The following is a 23588-nucleotide window of genomic DNA, read 5'->3' as shown; positions in this document are numbered from 1 at the left end:
ATTCCAAAGTCAAAAGTCTAATCCAGACTTGCCAGTCAACTATCATATTAGGTTTCATCAATTTTGGAGCATTTTTTAATTTTTGAGATATTTGATCCTGTATCCATGGTAACAGAGTAGTTCCAATGATTGTCAAAATCAATCAAAACCTGTATATAGTGGATAACTATATTGTGTAAAAATTTGATGATTTCAAGTTCTAGCATACCAAAATTATTTACCAAACCCTGAGGTTTTTAGAGCATTTTGACACTTATGCACTGTTTCCATGGTAACGGCAGACATTTTGGAAATTCCAACGCCAAATTACGCATCTACCAAAGTTGCTCATCGTTACTATGAAGTTTCAAAACATTTGGAGCATTCTGAAATTTTTGAAATTTTTGGGGTAGTTTCCATGGCAACATAGTGGTTCCAATGATTGCCAATATCATCCAAAACCAATATATGGCTGGCACCTACATTGTGATAAAATATGATGATTCTGAGTTTAAGCATCTCTAAATTATTCACAAAACCAAAAACTGGAATTTTTCACAATTGTTCCGTTTCCATGGAAACGGCAGCCATTTTTTATGGTCTTAGACCCTACTGCAACCCGAAATTTTGTGTTCCTCCTTATAGTGAATTATCATTAAGATTGGTTCCATTTTACTCCAAAAAACCTGTCGGACAAAAAAAGGTGGAAGAATAATAATAACTAGAATTGCCATTGCAAGCAATAGCGGATGTCACCCTTCCCCCAATGGCCACTAAGCGGCAGCCATTTCAAAATTGTTTAACAGTGAATGCACATATATATATGCATTGCAGTACATCTTTCTGTAAATTTTCAGTACATCGAGAGCATTTTAGAAAATTTCACATTTTTGCTGTTTCCATGGCAACGGCAGCCATTTTGAAAATTCCAAAGTCAAAAGTCTCATCTATCCATGCCAGTTAACAATAATATTAAGTTTCATTAAGTTTGGAGCATTTCGAAAATATTTGACATTTCTGCAGTTTCCATGGCAACGGTGGCCATTTTGGAAATTCCAACTTCAAAAGTCTCATTCAGACTTGTCAGTGTACAATCATATTAAGTTTCATCAATTTTGGAGCATTTTGAAATTTTTGAAATTTTTGACATTTGGGATGGTTCCTATGGCAACAGAGACCGTTCCCAAAAATGAATGGCATATACCACATTGGTACATGGGAGGGACCATACCATCAAAGTTTCAATCAATTTGACCTACCATTTTAAGAAAGTAAATGCCACTTAAAGGTTTTCTGGACCATTTTGACCTGTTTTGCATTGTTTCCATGGTAACGGCAGACATTTTCGAAATTGCAACACCAAATTCCACCTCTACCAATGTTGCTCATCATTACTGTAAAGTTTTATAAAATTTGGAGCATTTCCATATTTTTGAAATTTTTGATGTAGTATCCATGGCAACATAGCAGTTCCAATGATTGCCAAAATCATCCAAAACAAGAATATGCCCGGCACCTACATTGTATCAAAATATAATGATTCTAAGTTAAAGCATTTCCAAATAATTCATCAAAACCAAAAACTGGAATTTTCCATTATTTTTCGGTTTCCATGGTGATGGCAGCCATTTTTTAGTTCCAAAGTTGCACTGCAACTGGAAAGTCAGGGTTCCTTGTTATAGTGCACCATCATTCAGATTGGTTCCTTTGGCTCTGAGAAAACTGCCGGACAAAATTAGGTGGAAGAATAATAATAATAATAATAATAATAATAGTGAAAAAGAAACAGAGGAATAGCAATATGTCACCCGACATTGTCGATCGGGTGACATAACTAGAATTGCCATTGCAAGCAATAGCGGATGTCACCCTTCCCCCAATTGCCACTAAGCGGCAGCCATTTCAAAATTGTTGAACAGTGAATGCACATATATGCACGGCAATACATCTTTCTGTAAATTTTCAGTACATTGAGAGCATTTTAAAAAATTTCACATTTCTGCTGTTTCCATGGCAACGGCAGCCATTTTGAAAATTTCGAAGTCAAAAGTCTCATGTTTACTTGCCAGTGAACAATACTATCAAGTTTCATTAAGTTCAAAGCATTTAGGGAATTTTTGACTTTTTTGCAGTTTCCATGGCAACGGTGGCCATTTTGGAAATTCCAAAGTCAAAAGTATCATCCAGACTTGCCAGTCAACAATCATATTAAGTTTGATCAATTTAGGAGCATTTTGAAATTTTTGAAATATTTGGTCCTGTATCCATGGTAACAGAAGAGTTCCAATGATTGTCAAAATCATTCAAAAGCTGTATATAGTGGATAACTATATTGTGTAAAAATTTGATGATTTCAAGTTCTAGCATACCAAAATTATTTACCAAACCCTGAGGTTTTTAGAGGATTTTGACACTTATGCACTGTTTCCATGGTAACGGCAGACATTTTGGAAATTCCAACGCCAAATTACGCATCTACCAAAGTTGCTCATCGTTACTATGAAGTTTTAAAAAATTTGGAGCATTTTGAAATTTTTGAAATTTTTGGGGTAGTTTCTATGGCAACATAGTGGTTCCAATGATTGCCAATATCATCCAAAACCAATATATGGCTGGCACCTACATTGTGATAAAATATGATGATTCTGAGTTAAAGCATCTCTAAATTATTCACAAAACCAAAAACTGGAATTTTTCACAATTGTTCCGTTTCCATGGAAACGGCAGCCATTTTTTATGGTCTTAGACCCTACTGCAACCCGAAATTTTGTGTTCCTCCTTATAGTGAATTATCATTAAGATTGGTTCCATTTTACTCCAAAAAACCTGTCGGACAAAAAAAGGTGGAAGAATAATAATAACTAGAATTGCCATTGCAAGCAATAGCGGATGTCACCCTTCCCCTATTGCCACTAAGCGGCATCCATTTGAAAACAATTTAACAGTGAATGCAGATCAACGCATTGCGATATATCTTTCTGTAAATTTTTAGTACGTTTTGAGCATTGTCAAAAGTTTCACATTTCTTCTGTTTCCATGGCAACGGCAGCCATTTTGAAAATCCCGAAGTCAAAAGTCTCATCTATACATGCCAGTTAACAATTATATTAAGTTTCATTAAGTTTGGAGCATTTTGAAAATATTTGACATTTCTGCAGTTTCCATGGCAACGGTGGCCATTTTGGAAATTCTAACTTGAAAAGTCTCATGCAGACTTGACAGTCAACAAATATATTACGTTTGATCAATTTTGGAGCATTTTGAAATTTTTGACATTTTGGCTGGTTTCTATGGTAACAGATACCATTCCAAATTTCTAATGGCAGATACCACATTGGTACATGGGAGGGAACATACCATCAAAGTTTCAATGGATTTGACCTACCATTTTAAGAAAGTAAATGCCACTTTAAGGTTTTTGAAGCATTTTGACCATTTTCGACTTGTTTCCATGGTAACAGCAGACATTTTCGAAATTCCAACGCCAAATTGCACATCTATCAATGTTGCTCATCGTTACTATGAAGTTTCAAAAAATTTGGAGCATTTTGATATTTTTGAAATTTTTGGTGCAGTTTCCATGGCAACATAGTAGTTCCAATGATTGCCAAAATCATCCAAAACCAGTATATGGCTGGCACCTACATTGTATCAAAATATGATGATTCTGAGTTTAAGAATCTCCAAATTATTCACCAAAACCAAAAACTGGAATTTTTCACAATTATTCTGTTTCCATGGAAACGGCAGCCATTTTTTAAGGTCTTAGACCCACCTGCACCCCGAAATTTTTTGTTCCACCTTATAGTGAACTATCATTAAGATTGGTTCCATTTCACTCCAAAAAACATGCCGGACAAAATAGGTGGAAGTATAATAATAATAATACAGAAAAAGAAACAGAGGAAAAGCAATATGTCACCCGACATTGTCGATCGGGTGACATAATAACAAAGAAACATAAGAAAAGCAATATGTCACCCGACATTGTCGATCGGGTGACATAACTAGATTTGTAATTGCTAGCAATAACGGATGGCACCCTCGTCCCCCTCATTGCCAGGCGAGCGGCAGCCATTTTGGAAATTCCGAAGTCAAAGAGTGCATCTACACCTGCAAGTTATCACTTTTGCAAAGTTTCATTAAGTTTGGATCATTTTGAAATTTTGGACAATTTTGTTGTTTCCATGGTTACGGCGGCCATTTTGGAAATTCTAACTTCAAAATGCAACTCCGCACATGTCAGTCACTATTCCTGTAAAGTTTCATCCAGTTTGCAACACTTAATTTTTTTTGGAAATTTTGAACATTTGTGCTGCAACCATGGTTACAGTAGATAATTCCAAAATTCTAAAAGCAGACATCTCATTGCCACATGTCATGTTATATATCAATACAGTTTCATTTACTTTGTTGCACTACTCTCTGAGAAAATGCTGATTTTATGCATTTTTCCATAGGGTCAATGCAAAACTTGGCCCCAGTTTCCATGACAACGGCGGCCATTTTGAACTATCCAAATATTGTCTTGACATCCTGGCATACTGGAGAACATTTTCATAAAGTTTCATCCAGTCGGATCTTATAACGAAAGAGTTAGAATTTTTGATATTTTAGCTGTTTCCATGGTAACGGCAGCCATTTTGAAAATTCCAAAGTCAAATTGGAAATCAGCACATGTCAGTTACCATTCCTGTGGAGTTTCTTCCAGTTTGGAACACTTTGATTTTTTTCGCATTTTTGCTGTTTCCATGGAAACGGCGGCCATCTTTTACCATTCCATACCAAGGTGCACAACTTTACATGGGGGTCCTCATTATAGTAAAGTTCCATCAACATTGGTCCATAGCATTCCGAGAAACACGACGGACAAAATGTGTGGAAGAAGAATAAGAAAAATAAGAAAAAAAAGAAACGTAGAATAACAATATGTCACCCCAACTCCGTTGAGGGTGCCATAATAAGAAAAAAAAGAAACGTAGAATAACAATATGTCACCCCAACTCCGTTGAGGGTGCCATAACTAGATTTGCCATTGCAAGCAATAGCGGATGGCACCCTTTCCCCATTGCCAGGTCAGCTGCAGCCATTTAGAAAATTTTTGCTGTTTCCATGGCAACGACGGCCATTTTGAAAATTTGAAACTCAAAAGTTAATTCTACATAAGCTAGGCAAAATTTGTTATAAGTTTCATAAAATTTAAAGCATTTTGAAGTTTTTCATAATTTTGCTGTTCCCATGGTAACGGCCATTTCGAATATTCCAAAGTCAAACCCCGCTGCAATTTTTCCCCTCCATAATCATATATACCATTTAATGTCTCTAGAGTAAATTTAACATTGATGTTCTGGAATGTTCTGTGAAAATTCAAAGTTTTGACCTTTTTGCATTGTTTCCATGGTAACAACAGATATTTTGGAAATTCCAACGCCAAATTCCACATCTTCCAATGTTGCTCATCGTTACTGTGAAGTATCATGACGTTTGGAGCATTTTGATATTTTTGATATTTTTGGTGTAGTTTCCATGGCAACATAGTAGTTCCAATGAGTGCCAAAATCATCCAACACCTGTATATAGTGGGCACCTACATTGTATAAAAATATAATGATTCTGAGTTAAAGCATATCCAAACAGTTCACCAAAACCCAAAACTGGAATTTTTCACATTCGTTCCGTTTCCATGGTAACGGTAGCCATCTTGAACCATTCCATGCTTCCTGCAACACAGCACATAGGGGTCCTTAATATAGTAAAGTTCCATCAATTTTGGTCCATTGGATTTCGAGAAATCGCGCGGACAAAATTTGTTGCAAGAAAAATAAGAAAAAAAAGAAACGTAGAATAACAATACGTCACCCCAACTCCGTTGAGGGTGCCATAATAAGAAAAAAAAGAAACGTAGAATAACAATATGTCACCCCAACTCCGTTGAGGGTGCCATAACTAGATTTGTAATTGCTAGCAATAACGGATGGCACCCTCGTCCCCCCATTGCCAGGTGAGCGGCAGCCATTTTGAAAATTTCAAAGTCAAAGAGTGGATCTACACATGCAAGTGATCATTTTTGTAAAATTTCATTAAGTTTGGAGCATTTTGAAATTTTTGACAATTTTGCTGTTTCCATGGTTACGGCAGCCATTTTGGAAATTCCAACTTCAAAATGCAAATTCGCACATGTCAGTCACCATTCCTGTGAAGTTTTATCCAGTTTGCAGCATTTTGATTTTTTTTGGAAATTTTGAACATTTGTCCTACAACCATGGTTACAGTAGATAATTCCAAAATTCTAAAAGCAGACATCTCATTGCCACATGTCATGTTATATATCAATACAGTTTCATTTACTTTGCTGCACTATTCTCTGAGAAAATGCTGATTTTATGCATTTTTCCATAGGGTCAATGCAAAACTTGGTCCCAGTTTCCATGACAACGGCGGCCATTTTGAACTATCCAAATAGTGTTTTGACATCTTGGCATACTGGGTAACATTTTCATAAAGTTTCATCCAGCTGGATGTTATAATGAAAGAGTTAGAATTTTTGATATTTGAGCTGTTTCCATGGTAACGGCAGCCATTTTGGAAATTCCAAAGTCAAACTGCAAATCATCTCATGCCAGTTACCATTCCTGTGGAGTTTCTTCCAGTTTGGAACACTTTGAATATTTTCGGATTTTTGCAGTTTCCATGGAAACGGCAGCCATCTTGACCATTCCAAAGTCAGGTGCACAACTTCATATGCTGGTCCACATTATGGTATAGTTCCATCAACATTGGTCCATACAATTCCGAGAAACTGTGTGGACAAAAAGTGTTGAAGAAGAATAATAAAAACTAGATTTGCCATTGCAAGCAATAGCGGATGGCACCCTTCCCACATTGCCAGGCGAGCGGCAGCAATCTAGAAAATTCCAAAGTGAAAGTGTGCATCTACACATTCAAATAATCATATTTGTTAAGTTTCATTAAGTTTGGAGCATTTTGAAGTTTTTGACATTTTTGCTGTTTCCATGGTTACGGCGGCCATTTTGAAAATTCCAACTTCAAATGTCAACTTTGCTTATGCCAGTGACCATTCCTGTAAAGTTTCATCCAGTTTACAGCATTTTTATTTTTTTTGAAATTTTTGACCTTTTTGCATTGTTTCCATGGTAACAACAGATATTTTGGAAATTCCAACGCCAAATTCCACATCTTCCAATGTTGCTCATCGTTACTGTGAAGTTTCATGAAGTTTGGAGCATTTTGATATTTTTGAAATTTTTGGTATAGTTTCCATGGCAACATAGTAGTTCCAATGAGTGCCAAAATCATCCAACACCTGTATATGGCCGGCACCTACATTGTATCAAAATATAATGGTTCTGAGTTTAAGCATATCAAAACAGTTCACCAAAACATAAAACAGGATTTTTTCACATTTGTTTCGTTTCCATGGCAACGGCAGCCATCTTGATGGTGCCATACCCCACTGCACTATAGAATGTGGTGGTCTACATTATGGTATAGTTCCATCAATATTGTTCAAGCCAATTCCGAGAAATAGAATGGACAAAAAAGTGTGGAAGAATAAAAATAATAATAATAATAATAATAATAAGAAAAAAAGAAACGAACAATAACAATATGTCACCCCAACTCCGTTGAGGGTGCCATAACTAGAATTGCCATTGCAAGCAATAGCGGATGTCACCCTTCCCCTATTGCCACTAACCGGCAGCCATTTCAAAATGGTTTAACAGTGAATGCACATATATTCATGGCAATACATCTTTCTGTAAATTTTCAGTACATTCAGAGCATTTTAAACAAATTCACATTTCTGCAGTTTCCATGGCAACGGCAGCCATTTTGAAAATTTCAAAGTCAAAAGTCTCATCTGTACTTGCCAGTTAACAATAATATCAAGTTTCATTAAGTTCAAAGCATTTTGAGAAATTTTAACTTTTTTGCAGTTTCCATGGCAACGGTGGCCATATTGGAAATTCCAAAGTCAAAAGTCTCATCCAGACTTGCCAGTCAACTATCATATTAAGTTTCATCAATTTTGGAGCATTTTGAAATTTTTGAGATATTTGATCCTGTATCCATGGTAACAGAGTAGTTCCAATGATTGTCAAAATCAATCAAAACCTGTATATAGTGGATAACTATATTGTGTAAAAATTTGTTGATTTTAAGTTCAAGCATATCAAAATTATTCACCAAACCCTGAAGTTTTTAGAGCATTTTGACACTTATGCTCTGTTTCCATGGTAACGGCAGACATTTTGGAAATTCCAACGCCAAATTCCACATCTTCCAATGTTGCTCATCGTTACCATGAAGTTTCAAAAAATTTGGAGCATTTTGATATTTTTGAAATTTTTGGTGCAGTTTCCATGGCAACATAGTAGTTCCAATGATTGCCAAAATCATCCAAAACCATTATATGGCTGGCACCTACATTGTATCAAAATATGATGATTCTGAGTTTAAGAATCTCAAAATTATTCACCAAAACCAAAAACTGGAATTTTTCACAATTATTCTGTTTCCATGGAAACGGCAGCCATTTTTTATGGTCTTAGACCCACCTGCACCCCGAAATTTTTTGTTCCACCTTATAGTGAACTATCATTAAGATTGATTCCATTTCACTCCAAAAAACATGCCGGACAAAAAAGGTGGAAGTATAATAATAATAATAATACAGAAAAAGAAACAGAGGAAAAGCAATATGTCACCCGACATTGTCGATCGGGTGACATAACTAGAATTGCCATTGCAAGCAATAGCGGATGTCACCCTTCCCCCCATTGCCACTTAGCGGCAGCCATTTCAAAACAACTTAACAGTGAATGCAGATCTAATGATTGCGATATATTTTTCTGTGAATTTTCAGTACAGTAAGAGCATTGTCAAAAGTTACACATTTCTGCTGTTTCCATGGCAACGGCGGCCATTTTGAAAATTCCAAAGTCAAAAGTCTGATCTATACATGCCAGTTGACAATAATATTAAGTTTGATTAAGTTTGGAGCATTTTGAAAATATTTGACATTTCCGCAGTTTCCATGGCAACGGTGGCCATTTTGGAAATTCCAACTTCAAAAGTCTTATTCAGACTTGTCAGTGTACCATCATATTAAGTTTCATCAATTTTGGAGCATTTTGAATTTTTTGAAATTTTTGACATTTGGGATGGTTCCTATGGCAACAGAGACCGTTTCCAAAATTCAATGGCATATACCACATTGGTACATGGGAGGGACCAAACCATCAAAGTTTCAATCAATTTGACCTACCATTTTAAGAAAGTAAATGCCACTTAAAGGTTTTTAGACCATTTTGACCTGTTTTGCATTGTTTCCATGGTAACGGCAGACATTTTCGATATTGCAACACCAAATTCCACATCTACCAATGTTGCTCATCATTACTGTGAAGTTTTATAAAATTTGGAGCATTTCCATATTTTTGAAATTTTTGGTGTAGTATCCATGGCAACATAGCAGTTCCAATGATTGCCAAAATCATCCAAAACCAGTATATGCCCGGCACCTACATTGTATCAAAATATAATGATTCTAAGTTAAAGCATGTCCAAATAATTCATCAAAACCAAAAACTGGAATTTTCCATTATTTTTCGGTTTCCATGGTGATGGCAGCCATTTTTTAGTTCCAAAGTTGCACTGCAACTGGAAAGTCAGGGTTCCTTGTTATAGTGCACCATCATTCAGATTGGTTCCTTTGGCTCTGAGAAAACTGCCGGACAAAACTAGGTGGAAGAAAAATAATAATAACTAGATTTGCGATTGCAAGCAATAGCGGATGGCACCCTTCCCCTATTGCCAGGTGAGCGGTAGCCATGGTAATGGCGGCCATTTTGGAAATTCCAAACTCAAAAGTCAAGTCTACATTAGCTGAGCAACATTTGTTATAAGTTTCAATAAATTTGAAGCATTTTGAAGTTTTTTGTATTTTTGCTGTTTCCATGGTTACGGCGGCAATTTTGAATATTCCAAAGTCAAACCCATGCTGCAATTTTTTCCCTCCACAATCATATACCATTTAATGTCTCTAGAATAAATTAAACATTGATGTTCTAGAATGTTCTGTGAAAATTCAAAGTTTTGACCTTTTTGCATTGTTTCCATGGTAACAACAGCGATTTTGGAAATTCCAACGCCAAATTCCACATCTTCCAATGTTGCTCATCGTTACTGTGAAGTTTCATGAAGTTTGGAACATTTTGAGATTTTTGAATTTTTTGGAGTAGTTTCCATGGCAACATAGTAGTTCCAATGAGTGCCAAAATCATCCAACACCTGTATATAGTGGGCACCTACATTGTATTAAAATATGATGATTCTGAGTTAAAGCATTACCATACAGTTCACCGAAACTAAAAACAGTATTTTTTCACATTTGTTTCGTTTCCATGGCAACGTCAGCCATCTTGATGATGCCATACCCCGTTTGCACAATTTCATATAGTGGACTACATTATGGCATAGTTTCATCAATATTGTTCAAGCCAATTCCGAGAAATAGCATGGACAAAAAAGTGTGGAAGAATAAATATAATAAGAAAAAAAGAAACGAACAATAACAATATGTCACCCCAACTCCGTTGAGGGTGCCATAACTAGATTTGCCATTGCAAGCAATAGCGGATGGCACCCTTTCCCCATTGCCAGGCCAGCGGCAGCCATTCAGAAAATTATTGCTGTTTCCATGGCAACGGCGGCCATTTTGAAAATTCGAAACTCAAAAGTTAAGTCTACATAAGCTAGGCAACATTTGTTATAAGTTTCATTAAATTTAAAGCATTTGGAAGTTTTTCACATTTTTGCTGTTCTCATGGTAACGGCGGCCATTTTGAATATTCCAAAGTCAAACCCTCCCTGCAATTTTTGCCCTCCATAATCATATACCATTTAATGTCTCTAGAATAAATTTAACATTGATGTTCTGGAATGTTCTGTGAAAATTCAAAGTTTTGACCTTTTTGCATTGTTTCCAAGGTAACAACAGATATTTTGGAAATTCCAACGCCAAATTCCACATCTTCCAATGTTGCTCATCGTTACTGTGAAGTTTCATGAAGTTTGGAGCATTTTGATATTTTGGAAATTTTTGGTGTAGTTTCCATGGCAACATAGTAGTTCCAATGAGTGCCAAAATCATCCAACACCTGTATATGGCCGGCACCTACATTGTATCAAAATATAATGGTTCTGAGTTTAAGCATATCAAAACAGTTCACCAAAACAAAAAACAGGATTTTTTCACATTTGTTTCGTTTCCATGGCAACGGCAGCCATCTTGATGGTGCCATACCCCACTGCACTATAGAATGTGGTGGTCTACATTATGGTATAGTTCCATCAATATTGTTCAAGCCAATTCCGAGAAATAGAATGGACAAAAAAGTGTGGAAGAATAAAAATAATAACTAGATTTGTAATTGCTAGCAATAACGGATGGCACCCTCGTCCGCCCATTGCCAGGCGAGCGGCAGCCATTTTGGAAATTCCGAAGTCAAAGAGTGCATCTACACCTGCAAGTTATCATTTTTGCAAAATTTCATTAAGTTTGGAGCATTTTGAAATTTTGGACAATTTTGCTGTTTCCATGGTTACGGCGGCCATTTTGGAAATTCCAACTTCAAAATGCAGCTCCGCACATGTCAGTCACTATTCCTGTAAAGTTTCATCCAGTTTGCAGCACTTAATTTTTTTTGGAAATTTTGAACATTTGTGCTGCAACCATGGTTACAGTAGATAATTCCAAAATTCTAAAAGCAGACATCTCATTGTCACATGTCATGTTATATATCAATACAGTTTCATTTACTTTGGTGCACTACTCTTTGAGAAAATGCTGATTTTATGCATTTTTCCATAGGGTCAATGCAAAACTTGGCCCCAGTTTCCATGACAACGGCGGCCATTTTGAACTATCCAAATATTGTCTTGACAACTTGGCATACTGGAGAACATTTTCATAAAGTTTCATCCAGTTGGATCTTATAACGAAAGAGTTAGAATTTTTGATATTTTAGCTGTTTCCATGGTAACGGCAGCCATTTTGAAAATTCCAAAGTCAAACTGGAAATCAGCACATGCTAGTTAACATTCCTGAGGAGTTTCTTCCTGTTTGGACCACTTTGATTTTTTTCGCATTTGTGCCGTTTCCATGGAAACGGCGGCCATTTTTTACCATTCCATAGCAAGGTGCACAACTTCAGATGGTGGTCCTCATTATAGTAGAGTTCCATCAACATTGGTCGCTAGGATTCCAAGAACTCGCGCGGACAAAATGTGTGGAAGAAAAATAAGAAAAAAAAGAAACGTAGAATAACAATATGTCACCCCAACTCCGTTGAGGGTGCCATAATAACTAGATTTGTAATTGCTAGCAATAACGGATGGCACCCTCGTCCCCCTATTGCCAGGCGAGCGGCAGCCATTTTGAAAATTCAAAAGTCAAAGAGTGCATCTACTCATGCAAGTTATCATTTTTGTAAAATTTCATTAAGTTTGGAGCAATTTGAAATTTTGGACAATTTTGTTGTTTCCATGGTTACGGCGGCCATTTTGGAAATTCTAACCTCAAAATGAAACTCTGCACATGTCAGTTACTATTCCTTTAAAGTTTCATGCAGTTTGCAGCACTTTATTTTTTTTTGGAAATTTTGAACATTTGTGCTGCAACCATGGTTACAGTAGATAATTTCAAAATTCTAAAAGCAGACATCTCATTGCCACATGTCATGTTATATATCAATACAGTTTCATTTACTTTGGTGCAATACTCTTTGAGAAAATGCTGATTTTATGCATTTTTCCATAGGGTCAATGTTAAACTTGTCCTCAGTTTCCATGACAACGGCGGCCATTTTGGAGTTTCCAAATATCGTCTTGGCATTTTGGCATACTGGGTAACATTTTTATAAAGTTTCATCCAGTTGGGTCTTATAACGACAGAGTTAGAATTTTTGATATTTTAGCTGTTTCCATGGTAACGGTAGCCATTTTGAAAATTCCAAGATCAAAATGCAGCTCAAGCCATGCTTGTTGATATTTAAGTGAAGTTTCGTGCAGTTTGGAACACTTTAAATATTTTCGGATTTTTGCTGTTTCCATGGAAACGGCAGCCATTTTGACCATTCCAAAGTCAGGTGCACAACTTCACATGCTGGTGCACATTGTGGTATACTTCCATCAACATTGGTCAACTCAATTCCAAGAAACTGCGTGGACAAAATGTGTGGAAGAAGAATAAGGAAAAAAAGAATCGATGAATAACAATACGTCACCCCAACTCCGTTGAGGGTGCCATAATAATATGAAAAAAAGAAACGAACAATAACAATATGTCACCCCAACTCCGTTGAGGGTGTCATAACTAGAATTGCCATTGCAAGCAATAGCGGATGTCACCCTTCCCCCCATTGCCACTAAGTTGCAGCCATTTCAGAATCGTTTAACAGTGAATGCGCATATATGCATGGCAATACATCTTTCTGTAAATTTTCAGTACATTGAGAGCATTTTTAAAATTTCACATTTCTGCCGTTTCCATGGCAACGGCAGCCATTTTTTAAATTTCAAAGTCAAAAGCCTCATCATTACTTGTCAGTTAACAATAATATCACGTTTCATTAAGTTCAAAGCATTTTGAGAATTTTTGACTTTTTTGCAGTTTCCATGGCAACGGGGGCCATTTTGGAAATTCCAAAGTCAAAAGTCTCATCCAGACTTGGCAATCAACAATTATATTAAGTTTGATCAATTTTGGAGCATTTTGAAATTTTTGAAATATTTGATCTTGTATCCATGGTAACAGAGTAGTTCCAATGATTGTCATAATCATTCAAAACCTGTATATAGTGAACAACTATATTGTGTAAAAATTTGATGATTTCAAGTTCAAGCATACCAAAATTATTCACCAAACACTGAAGTTTTTGGAGCATTTTGACCTTTTAGCATTGTTTCCATGGAAACGGCAGACATTTTGGAAATTCCAACGCCAAATTCCACATCTACCAAAGTTGCTCATCGTTATGCTAGAATTTCAAAAAATTTCGAGCATTTTCATTTTTTTGAAATTTTTGGTGTAGTATCCATGGCAACATAGCAGTTCCAATGATTGCCAAAATCATCCCAAAGCAGTATATAGTGGGCACCTACATTGTATTAAAATCTAAAGATTTTAAGGTTAAGCATTCTCAAACAATTCTACTAACTCCAAAATTATATTTTTTCACCATTTTTCCGTTTCCATGGTGATGGCAGCCATTTTTTTAGTGCCACTATTGAAAAGCAACATGAAAGTCAGGGTTCCTTGTTATAGTGCACCATCATTCAGATTGGTTCCTTTGACTCTGAGAAAGCGAGCGGACAAAATTAGGTGGAAGAAAAATAATAATAACTAGATTTGTAATTGCTAGCAATAACGGATGGCACCCTTCCCCCATTGCCAGGTGAGCGGCAGCCATTTTGAAAATTCCAAAGCCAAAGATAACATATACACATGCCAATTAACATTTTTGTAAAGTTTCGTCAATTTTGGAGCATTTTGAAATTTTTGAAATTTTTGCTGTTTCCATGGTTACGGCGGCCATTTTGAAAATTCAAACTTCAAAAGTCAACTCTGCTGATGCCATTGACCATTCTTGTAAAGTTTTATCCAGCATTTTTATTTTTTTTGACATTTTGACCTGTTTCCATGGTAACAACAGATATTTTGGAAATTCCAACTCCAAATGCCACATCTTCCAATGTTGCTCATCGTTACTGTGAAGTTTCCTGAAGTTTGGAGCATTTTGAGAATTTTGAAATTTTTAGAGTGGTTTCCATGGCAACATAGTAGTTCCAATGAGTGCCAAAATTATCCAACACCTGTATATAGTGGGCACCTACATTGTATTAAAATATGATGATTCTGAGATAAAGCATATCCAAACAGTTCACTAAAACCAAAAACTGGATTTTTTAACATTTGTTCTGTTTCCATGGTAACGGTAGCCATCTTGAACCATTCCATGTTTCCTGCAACTTTGCACATGGGGGTCCTTAATATAGTACAGTACCATCAACTTTGGTCCTATAGATTTTGAGAAATCGCCTGGACAAAATGTGTGGAAGAAAAATAATAAAAATAATAATAATAAGAAAAAAAAGAAACGTAGAATAACAATACGTCACCCCAACTCCGTTGAGGGTGCCATAACTAGAATTGCCATTGCAAGCAATAGCGGATGTCACCCTTCCCCCAATTGCCACTAAGCGGCAGCCATTTCAAAATTGTTTAACAGTGAATGCACATATATGCATGGCAATACACCTTTCTGTAAATTTTCAGTACATTGAGAGCATTCTAAAAAATTTCACATTTCTGCTGTTTCCATGGCAACGGCAGCCATTTTGAAAATTTTGAAGTCAAAAGTCTCATCTTTACTTGCTAGTTAACAATAATATCAAGTTTCATTAAGTTCAAAGCATTTTGAGAATTTTTGACGTTTTTGCAGTTTCCATGGCAACGGTGGCCATTTTGGAAATTCCAAAGTCAAAAGTCTCATCCAGACTTGCCAGTCAACAATCTTATTAAGTTTGATCAATTTAGGAGCATTTTGAAATTTTTGAAATATTTGGTCCTGTATCCATGGTAACAAAAGAGTTCCAATGATTGTCAAAATCATTCAAAAGCTGTATATAGTGGACAACTATATTGTGTAAAAATTTGATGATTTCAAGTTCAAGCATACCAAAATTATTCACCAAACCCTGAGGTTTTTAGAGCATTTTGACACTTATGCACTGTTTCCATGGTAACGGCAGACATTTTGGAAATTCCAACGCCAAATTACGCATCTACCAAAGTTGCTCATCATTACTATGAAGTTTCAAAAAATTTGGAGCATTTTGAAATTTTTGAAATTTTTGGGGTAGTTTCCATGGCAACATAGTGGTTCCAATGATTGCCAATATCATCCAAAACCAGTATATGGCTGGCACCTACATTGTATTAAAATATGATGATTTTGAGTTTAAGCATCTCCAAATTATTCACAAAACCAAAAACTGGAATTTTTCACAATTGTTCCGTTTCCATGGAAACGGCAGCCATTTTTTATGGTCTTAGACCCTACTGCAACCCGAAATTTTGTGTTCCCCCTTATAGTGAACTATCATTAAGATTGGTTCCATTTTACTCCAAAAAACCTGTCGGACAAAAAAAGGTGGAAGAATAATAATAATAACAAAGAAACATAAGAAAAGCAATATGTCACCCGACATTGTCGATCGGGTGACATAACTAGAATTGCCATTGCAAGCAATAGCGGATGTCACCCTTCCCCCCATTGCCACTAAGTTGCAGCCATTTCAGAATCGTTTAACAGTGAATGCACATATATGCATGGCAATACATCTTTCTGTAAATTTTCAGTACATTCACAGCATTTTAAGAATTTCACATTTCTGCCGTTTCCATGGCAGCGGCAGCCATTTTGAAAATTTCAAAGTCAAAAGCCTCATCATTACTTGTCAGTTAACAATAATATCAAGTTTTATTAAGTTCAAAGCATTTTGAGAATTTTTGACTTTTTTGCAGTTTCCATGGCAACGGTGGCCATTTTGGAAATTCCAAAGTCAAAAGTCTCATCCAGACTTGGCAGTCAACAATAATATTAAGTTTCATCAATTTTGGAGCATTTTGAAATTTTTGAAATATTTGATCCTGTATCCATGGTAACAGAAGAGTTCCAATGATTGTCAAAATCATTCAAAAGCTGTATATAATGGACAACTATATGGTGTAAAAATTTGATGATTTCAAGTTCTAGCATACCAAAATTATTTACCAAACCCTGAGGTTTTTAGAGCATTTTGACACTTATGCACTGTTTCCATGGTAACGGCAGACATTTTGGAAATTCCAATGCCAAATTACGCTTCTACCAAAGTTGCTCATCGTTACTATGAAGTTTCAAAAAAATTTGGAGCATTTTGAAATTTTTGGGGTAGTTTCCATGGCAACATAGTGGTTCCAATGATTGCCAATATCATCCAAAACCAATATATGGCTGGCACCTACATTGTGATAAAATATGATGATTCTGAGTTTAAGCATCTCTAAATTATTCACAAAACCAAAAACTGGAATTTTTCACAATTGTTCCGTTTCCATGGAAACGGCAGCCATTTTTTATGGTCTTAGACCCTACTGCAACCCGAAATTTTGTGTTCCTCCTTATAGTGAATTATCATTAAGATTGGTTCCATTTTACTCCAAAAAACCTGTCGGACAAAAAAAGGTGGAAGAATAATAATAATAACTAGATTTGCCATTGCAAGCAATAGCGGATGGCACCCTTTCCCCATTGCCAGGTCAGCTGCAGCCATTTAGAAAATTTTTGCTGTTTCCATGGCAACGACGGCCATTTTGAAAATTTGAAACTCAAAAGTTAATTCTACATAAGCTAGGCAAAATTTGTTATAAGTTTCATAAAATTTAAAGCATTTTGAAGTTTTTCATAATTTTGCTGTTCCCATGGTAACGGCGGCCATTTCGAATATTCCAAAGTCAAACCCCGCTGCAATTTTTCCCCTCCATAATCATATATACCATTTAATGTCTCTAGAGTAAATTTAACATTGATGTTCTGGAATGTTCTGTGAAAATTCAAAGTTTTGACCTTTTTGCATTGTTTCCATGGTAACAACAGATATTTTGGAAATTCCAACGCCAAATTCCACATCTTCCAATGTTGCTCATCGTTACTGTGAAGTATCATGACGTTTGGAGCATTTTGATATTTTTGATATTTTTGGTGTAGTTTCCATGGCAACATAGTAGTTCCAATGAGTGCCAAAATCATCCAACACCTGTATATAGTGGGCACCTACATTGTATAAAAATATAATGATTCTGAGTTAAAGCATATCCAAACAGTTCACCAAAACCCAAAACTGGAATTTTTCACATTCGTTCCGTTTCCATGGTAACGGTAGCCATCTTGAACCATTCCATGCTTCCTGCAACACAGCACATAGGGGTCCTTAATATAGTAAAGTTCCATCAATTTTGGTCCATTGGATTTCGAGAAATCGCGCGGACAAAATTTGTTGCAAGAAAAATAAGAAAAAAAAGAAACGTAGAATAACAATACGTCACCCCAACTCCGTTGAGGGTGCCATAACAAAGAAACATAAGAAAAGCAATATGTCACCCGACATTGTCGATCGGGTGACATAATAATAATAGAGAAAAAGAAACAGAGGAAAAGCAATATGTCACCCGACATTGTCGATCGGGTGACATAATAATAAGAAACGATACAAAAACAATAAGTCCCCAAAACTCCGTTTTGGTGACTTAATAATAAGAAACGATACAAAAACAATAAGTCCCCAAAAACTCCGTTTTGGTGACTTAACTAGTAAGTGTTACAAGGAAATCTGAAATCACCATGAGACCAAACGCAACAATGATTTTGTTTTCATTCTTTTCATAACTTTCTTTTGATGAAACACATATCAATGGAAGTCAACAAGGGTCAGGAGAAAAGAAAATCAGGTGTAAAAACCGAAATTATCATACACCGTTCCGATTGATTGTAATATTGCGTAGGCAACACATACTACAATTTTTTTTTAACATATATTCAAATTACATTTTATAGCTGCAATGCAGTATGGGATTTGCACATTGTTGCAGGCCGTACGATGACTTGTAGTTGTTAATGCCCATGTCATTTGATTTCTTGTGGAAAGTTGTCTCATTGACAATCATACCTCATCTTCTGATATTTTAATTTATAATATCAAGTACAGTGGTAGGACAACTGATTATTTTCTCCGACTTTGTAATTATTAGTCCCTTAATTGTATAAAACAAAAAACTGCACTTTATACACGTACCAATAGCAAATGATATAATATCTGTTTCCTGCAGCCTCTCGATAGCCTCTTCTGTCAGCGATGCTTTTGTAGACCATCCATCAGTTAAAAAAATAGCAATTTGAGGTACATTTTCTCTGGCGCCAAATATCTTGTTGAAGCCTCTATCAATCAACAAGTTTATAGCTTTATCTGTATTAGTATTGCCCCCTTCCCAATTCACCATAGATACTGCATTTACCAGATCTGTTTTCGTTGTATGATCCCCTAAATGGAACTCTGTAGTTGCGTCTGTACTGAATTTCATAAGTCCAACCTGGGCTTTAGTCGGTCCAGTTTCGATTCGATCGATAACTTCTCTTACAAACTCGAGTTCTTTTTGGAAGTTTTCCCTAGTTTGGATACTTGAAGACTGATCCAGAACGAAAAATATGTCTGCCCTGGCTTCATAACATTCTGTATATGAGTAAAATTATGATTTGAAAAAAAGATATTATTATTGATAAATGTTAAAATCATCTCCCTTTAAGTTAAATTGTAGACGATTTTGCTTGATATGTTTAGATTCTTAATTTTTTTTCTGTCAACTTTTGAAATTATAAGCTTCAAAAACCTTAAAGGTTTCTACTGTATCTGGTGATGGTTACCATAGTGAAAAGTGTTGTTTACGTGTTGTCCGTGGAAATCATATCATGTGTATGTTTTCAATTGTTCACAACTAAATATTGTACCCGCAATTTAGAAGTTTAGAAAAAGGTAATTTTTTTTTGCATATAATACAATTTCGTGGTTTGGTAAAGTTTAAAACCAGAGAGGTTAAAAAATTTGTTAAGACATAACCAGGAATCATGGTTGATAGATAAAACATATATAACTGATGGCACTCGTAAAACATGTTTTTTAATCTTAAAATCAAGACATCTTTAACCAAAATCTTGTAACTATCAGATAATACTAAGAAAGTTGGTTACCGTTCCATAAATAACGTTAATACTAGCTAAGTAAAACAAAATGATGGCTTAGTATGGTCAAATGTACATGATTACTAGTAGTATGGTCAAATGTACATGATTACTATTAGTATGGTCAAATGTACATGATTACAAACAATGTTACCCTGATTTGATCTCACTCTGCATGTTTCTTTGAAAACTCTTCTGTATGTAAATCAAAATTGTCATTCATATCAATTGTTAAGGTGAAATAATGAAAAAGAATCTAGGCTGATATGCCTAAAACTTCTTGATTTACGATTTGTTCAGAATGGACGTATTTTTCTACATGCCGTACGATAAATAAGTAAACTACGATCGTGTATCTTAACTGAAGTGGTTTGATGCGTTTAACCCTGTGTCTTAACCACAAATTGACTTTTACAAATGGCATTATAACAACATCATTTTCCGTTTGTTTCATTAGTTGATTATTTTTTATTTGACTTAAAAGCTAATCATAAACTTTAATGTATCATAAATCTATTAAATACGCATTACAAATTGTGGTAAAACTTTGAATATTTTTCTTATGTTAAGCAATATTTTATTAACCATTATTTGGCTTAATGGGAATACACACCTTTTGGTTCTTCTTTAGGTGGTGGTGTAGTAGTGGTGGCCGGTGTTGGTGGAGTGGTGGCTTGTGGCACAACAACTGCGTAAGAATTCACAAAAAATATAAGTAAACAAATAATCTAGATTTAAATTAGTAACTTTAAACTATATTGTTTAACAAAGATTTTAATCATTGCTATGTTTACATCGAATGTAAACTGAAAGTTATTAATTATGAAAGTTTAAAAAACGGTATATCTAAGGAACATTCAAAACTTATCATAGAAAAGAAGAAGAAAAAACAAGTTAGAAAACACTATACACTGAAACCTACAGACTGTGAAATAAGAACACCATCAAAAACTTTTATATAGTTAAAGGAGAGGTGCTATAAGTTCATTTTTAATAAATTTGATATTATCAATGATTCTTTATGAAAAAATGGTATATGTCGATTAGATAGTAATCCATCGACTCTTGAAAAAATAAACAGTTATTTGGATGGAGAGTTGTCTCATTGGCACTCATACCACATCTTCATATATCTATCTAGTTCGAGGCATATGGTTTCCTTCATGGCAGAATGCTATAAATCGTCTTGAGTGTAGTAAAGTCTTTTTTGTACGCTTTTTTTTTTGGATTGGGCATGTATAAAAATCGGCCAATCACACAAAGAAGAGTACCTTCACAAGTTCTGTTGATAAGCTTCTGTTTTATGTTGTCGGTGTTAAGTTCTTCAAAGTCATTAGCAGTAATGACGTATGTAGTATCCGGGATACTGGCCATATGTTTTAACTCCTCCATATTGACCCCGTGTCCTATTCCGATCGCAAATAGATGAGCAGGCAGATTACGGACAGTCCTAGCATCATCTAAAGTCTGATCTTTACCGCCATTTGGGTAACTATCATAACCTCCAGAATTTGTAACTCCATCCGTCAGTACTACAACGACATTTTCAACTTCTGGTCGTTCGCCATTGCCTGGAGCAAGGACTTGTTCATGTACCAGTTGAAGTGCCTTGTAGGTCCTGGTTGCATCACCTTTATCGTGCACTATTTCATCTATTGCTTTCACGACTGCATCAGTGTCTGAAAAAAAATACGTTCCAAAAGTATATTAGTCCCTTTCTTTACATAGTCTCTGTATTCCTCTTCATCAAAATACAATGATGCATTGAAATAACGTTTTTGATTTCTCTGGGAGTTGTTAGAAATGTTTGCAACGGTTGAACTTATAAGTACAATCATTCAATCTACAACTTAGCTCTTATCAATGGATCTAGTTTTAGGCAACACAACTATAAACATAATTTGCTAATTCGCCGTTTCAGAATGTAATTGCATTCTGGGAAGTATTATCAAAAGTGTACACCAAAACGTCGTGATTGGTTAAAAACGTCACAACTGATCGAAATTCAACCAATAGAGTAAAGTTATTTCCATTTCTGGGTACGAACAATGAACTTTCACTTATGATATTTATTTAATTTATATATCCCAAAGCTATCATGTATTGACCATATTTCATGAGATTATATGAAATAGAATATGTTTACATCTTTTCTTTTGGTCTCTGTTGGTTAGTTGTCTTATTGGCAACAGAGACAGTTGGAAATCATACAAGTCTCCTGATTTTTGTCTAGAAGTTTGGTACATTTCTTTTTTCCTATATATTGTTTCCTCTACCCCTGGTTCTTACAATGCAATTTAGATGAATCCAATATTTTGGTTCATTCAAAGTTATAAATAAAATAAAGTTCATATAGTCTTAACTTTTCCAACACATCATATCCTGACAAATCATTCATGTGTTCCACCGATCTTAAAGCTCAGATAGATTGAAGTTTAAACTGTAATGTGTAATGTTTTAAGATCAATATAGCCTTAAAAAGTATAGTCCAGATGCCGAAATATGAGATCTTAAAAACATTAGAGTATTCATGAAGTATTACCTATCCAATACTCTGGCAACCATCAAGATTTAAAAAGGTATCTGAATGTTTGTCTGATAGTTGCGATTTTTACTTATATACGATGTCGGAACATATACAATTTTGACTAGATTTGTATTTAAAGACTTTCTGTTTTATGAGCCGAGACATGAGTTTTTGTTACGAAGAAAATATAAATTGGATAGGTCAATAACGATTTGATGCAGATGTGTCAAAATTAATCATAAATGCAACTTTTATATATTGTACCTTGTCCTTGGTTGAAATCAAATACTAATTTAACATCTTTGCTAAATGTGACCACTGCCACACGACTTTTGTCGATACCAGACCCAATGTTCAACTCACTGACAACATCACGGACAAATTGTATTTGACTCGGAAAGTTGACAATCCAGATACTAGCCGATGTATCGATGGCAAATACAATATCAACTGGCTTGCTGCATTTTGTCAATACTGAAAAATCATAAAAGAAACAATTATAAATTATGTTATTATTTTGTAATATGAAAAATTATTCCTTTTTTATTTATTTAATTCTATCTAATTTTTTTGATATTGTTTCCAGTTTAAAAATTTAACAAAGTAAAATAGTAAAAGTGTCACTTTCTACCTACATTTTATTTTACAATGCGAAACAGATAATTCATAATTATTTGAACATGTGGATTAAAATATGTAGAAGTGTATTGTTCGCAATCAACCTTTTGAAGACTTGAGTGTTCACCATTACCGATACACAAACTATATGGAACAGTATGCGTATAGTCCGGAGCCTGTATTTTAGTGGCTTTCGTTGGTTTCTGTCTGTCATATTTGTTTTCATTTGAATTGTTTCACATTTTGTCATGTCTGGGTCTTTTTAGCTGACTAAACGATATGGGTTTGTGAATTTTTGAAGGCCGTACGTTGACCAATAGTTGCTACAATGCGCTTCATTTGGACTCGTGTTAGTTAATGTTTCTTTGGCGATCATATCGCATCTACTTATCTCATTATAACTGATCAATATGATCACACTTTTCTTTTCTTAATTCGAAAAAAAGCGTAAATATATTCAATTCTTTCTAATGAATCGTTTATGTTTACCTCCTTCTGTCTGGGAAATCTGAAAAGAAAAAAAGATATAATTTATAATTTTGTTATTTTTTTTTTATCTCCGTAGTATAATAAGTGCCCGTCATTAATCCAAATTTGCATAT

At 35.1% G+C, this 23588-nt stretch overlaps 1 protein-coding gene across 1 annotated transcript in view; it reads right to left on the bottom strand.

The window, feature by feature from the left end:
* The window catches only part of LOC139528598 (collagen alpha-5(VI) chain-like), a 60170-nt gene that overhangs the window by 27944 nt on the left and 8638 nt on the right, over positions 1 to 23588 (bottom strand). Inside the window, exons 2-6 of the mRNA XM_071324634.1 lie at positions 23476 to 23494; positions 22633 to 22842; positions 21113 to 21520; positions 20455 to 20529; positions 18901 to 19335 (exon numbers count right to left, since the gene is read on the bottom strand). Of these exons, the coding sequence (XP_071180735.1) occupies positions 18901 to 19335; positions 20455 to 20529; positions 21113 to 21520; positions 22633 to 22842; positions 23476 to 23494 (1147 nt within the window). The remainder of the gene's footprint in view (positions 1 to 18900; positions 19336 to 20454; positions 20530 to 21112; positions 21521 to 22632; positions 22843 to 23475; positions 23495 to 23588) is intronic.

The sequence above is a fragment of the Mytilus edulis genome, chromosome 6 (genome assembly GCF_963676685.1).
Source record: "Mytilus edulis chromosome 6, xbMytEdul2.2, whole genome shotgun sequence".
NCBI classification, from domain to species: Eukaryota; Metazoa; Mollusca; class Bivalvia; order Mytilida; family Mytilidae; genus Mytilus; species Mytilus edulis.
The sequence above is the reverse complement of the archived record's forward strand: the minus strand, read 5'-3'. Positions and strand labels throughout refer to the sequence as shown.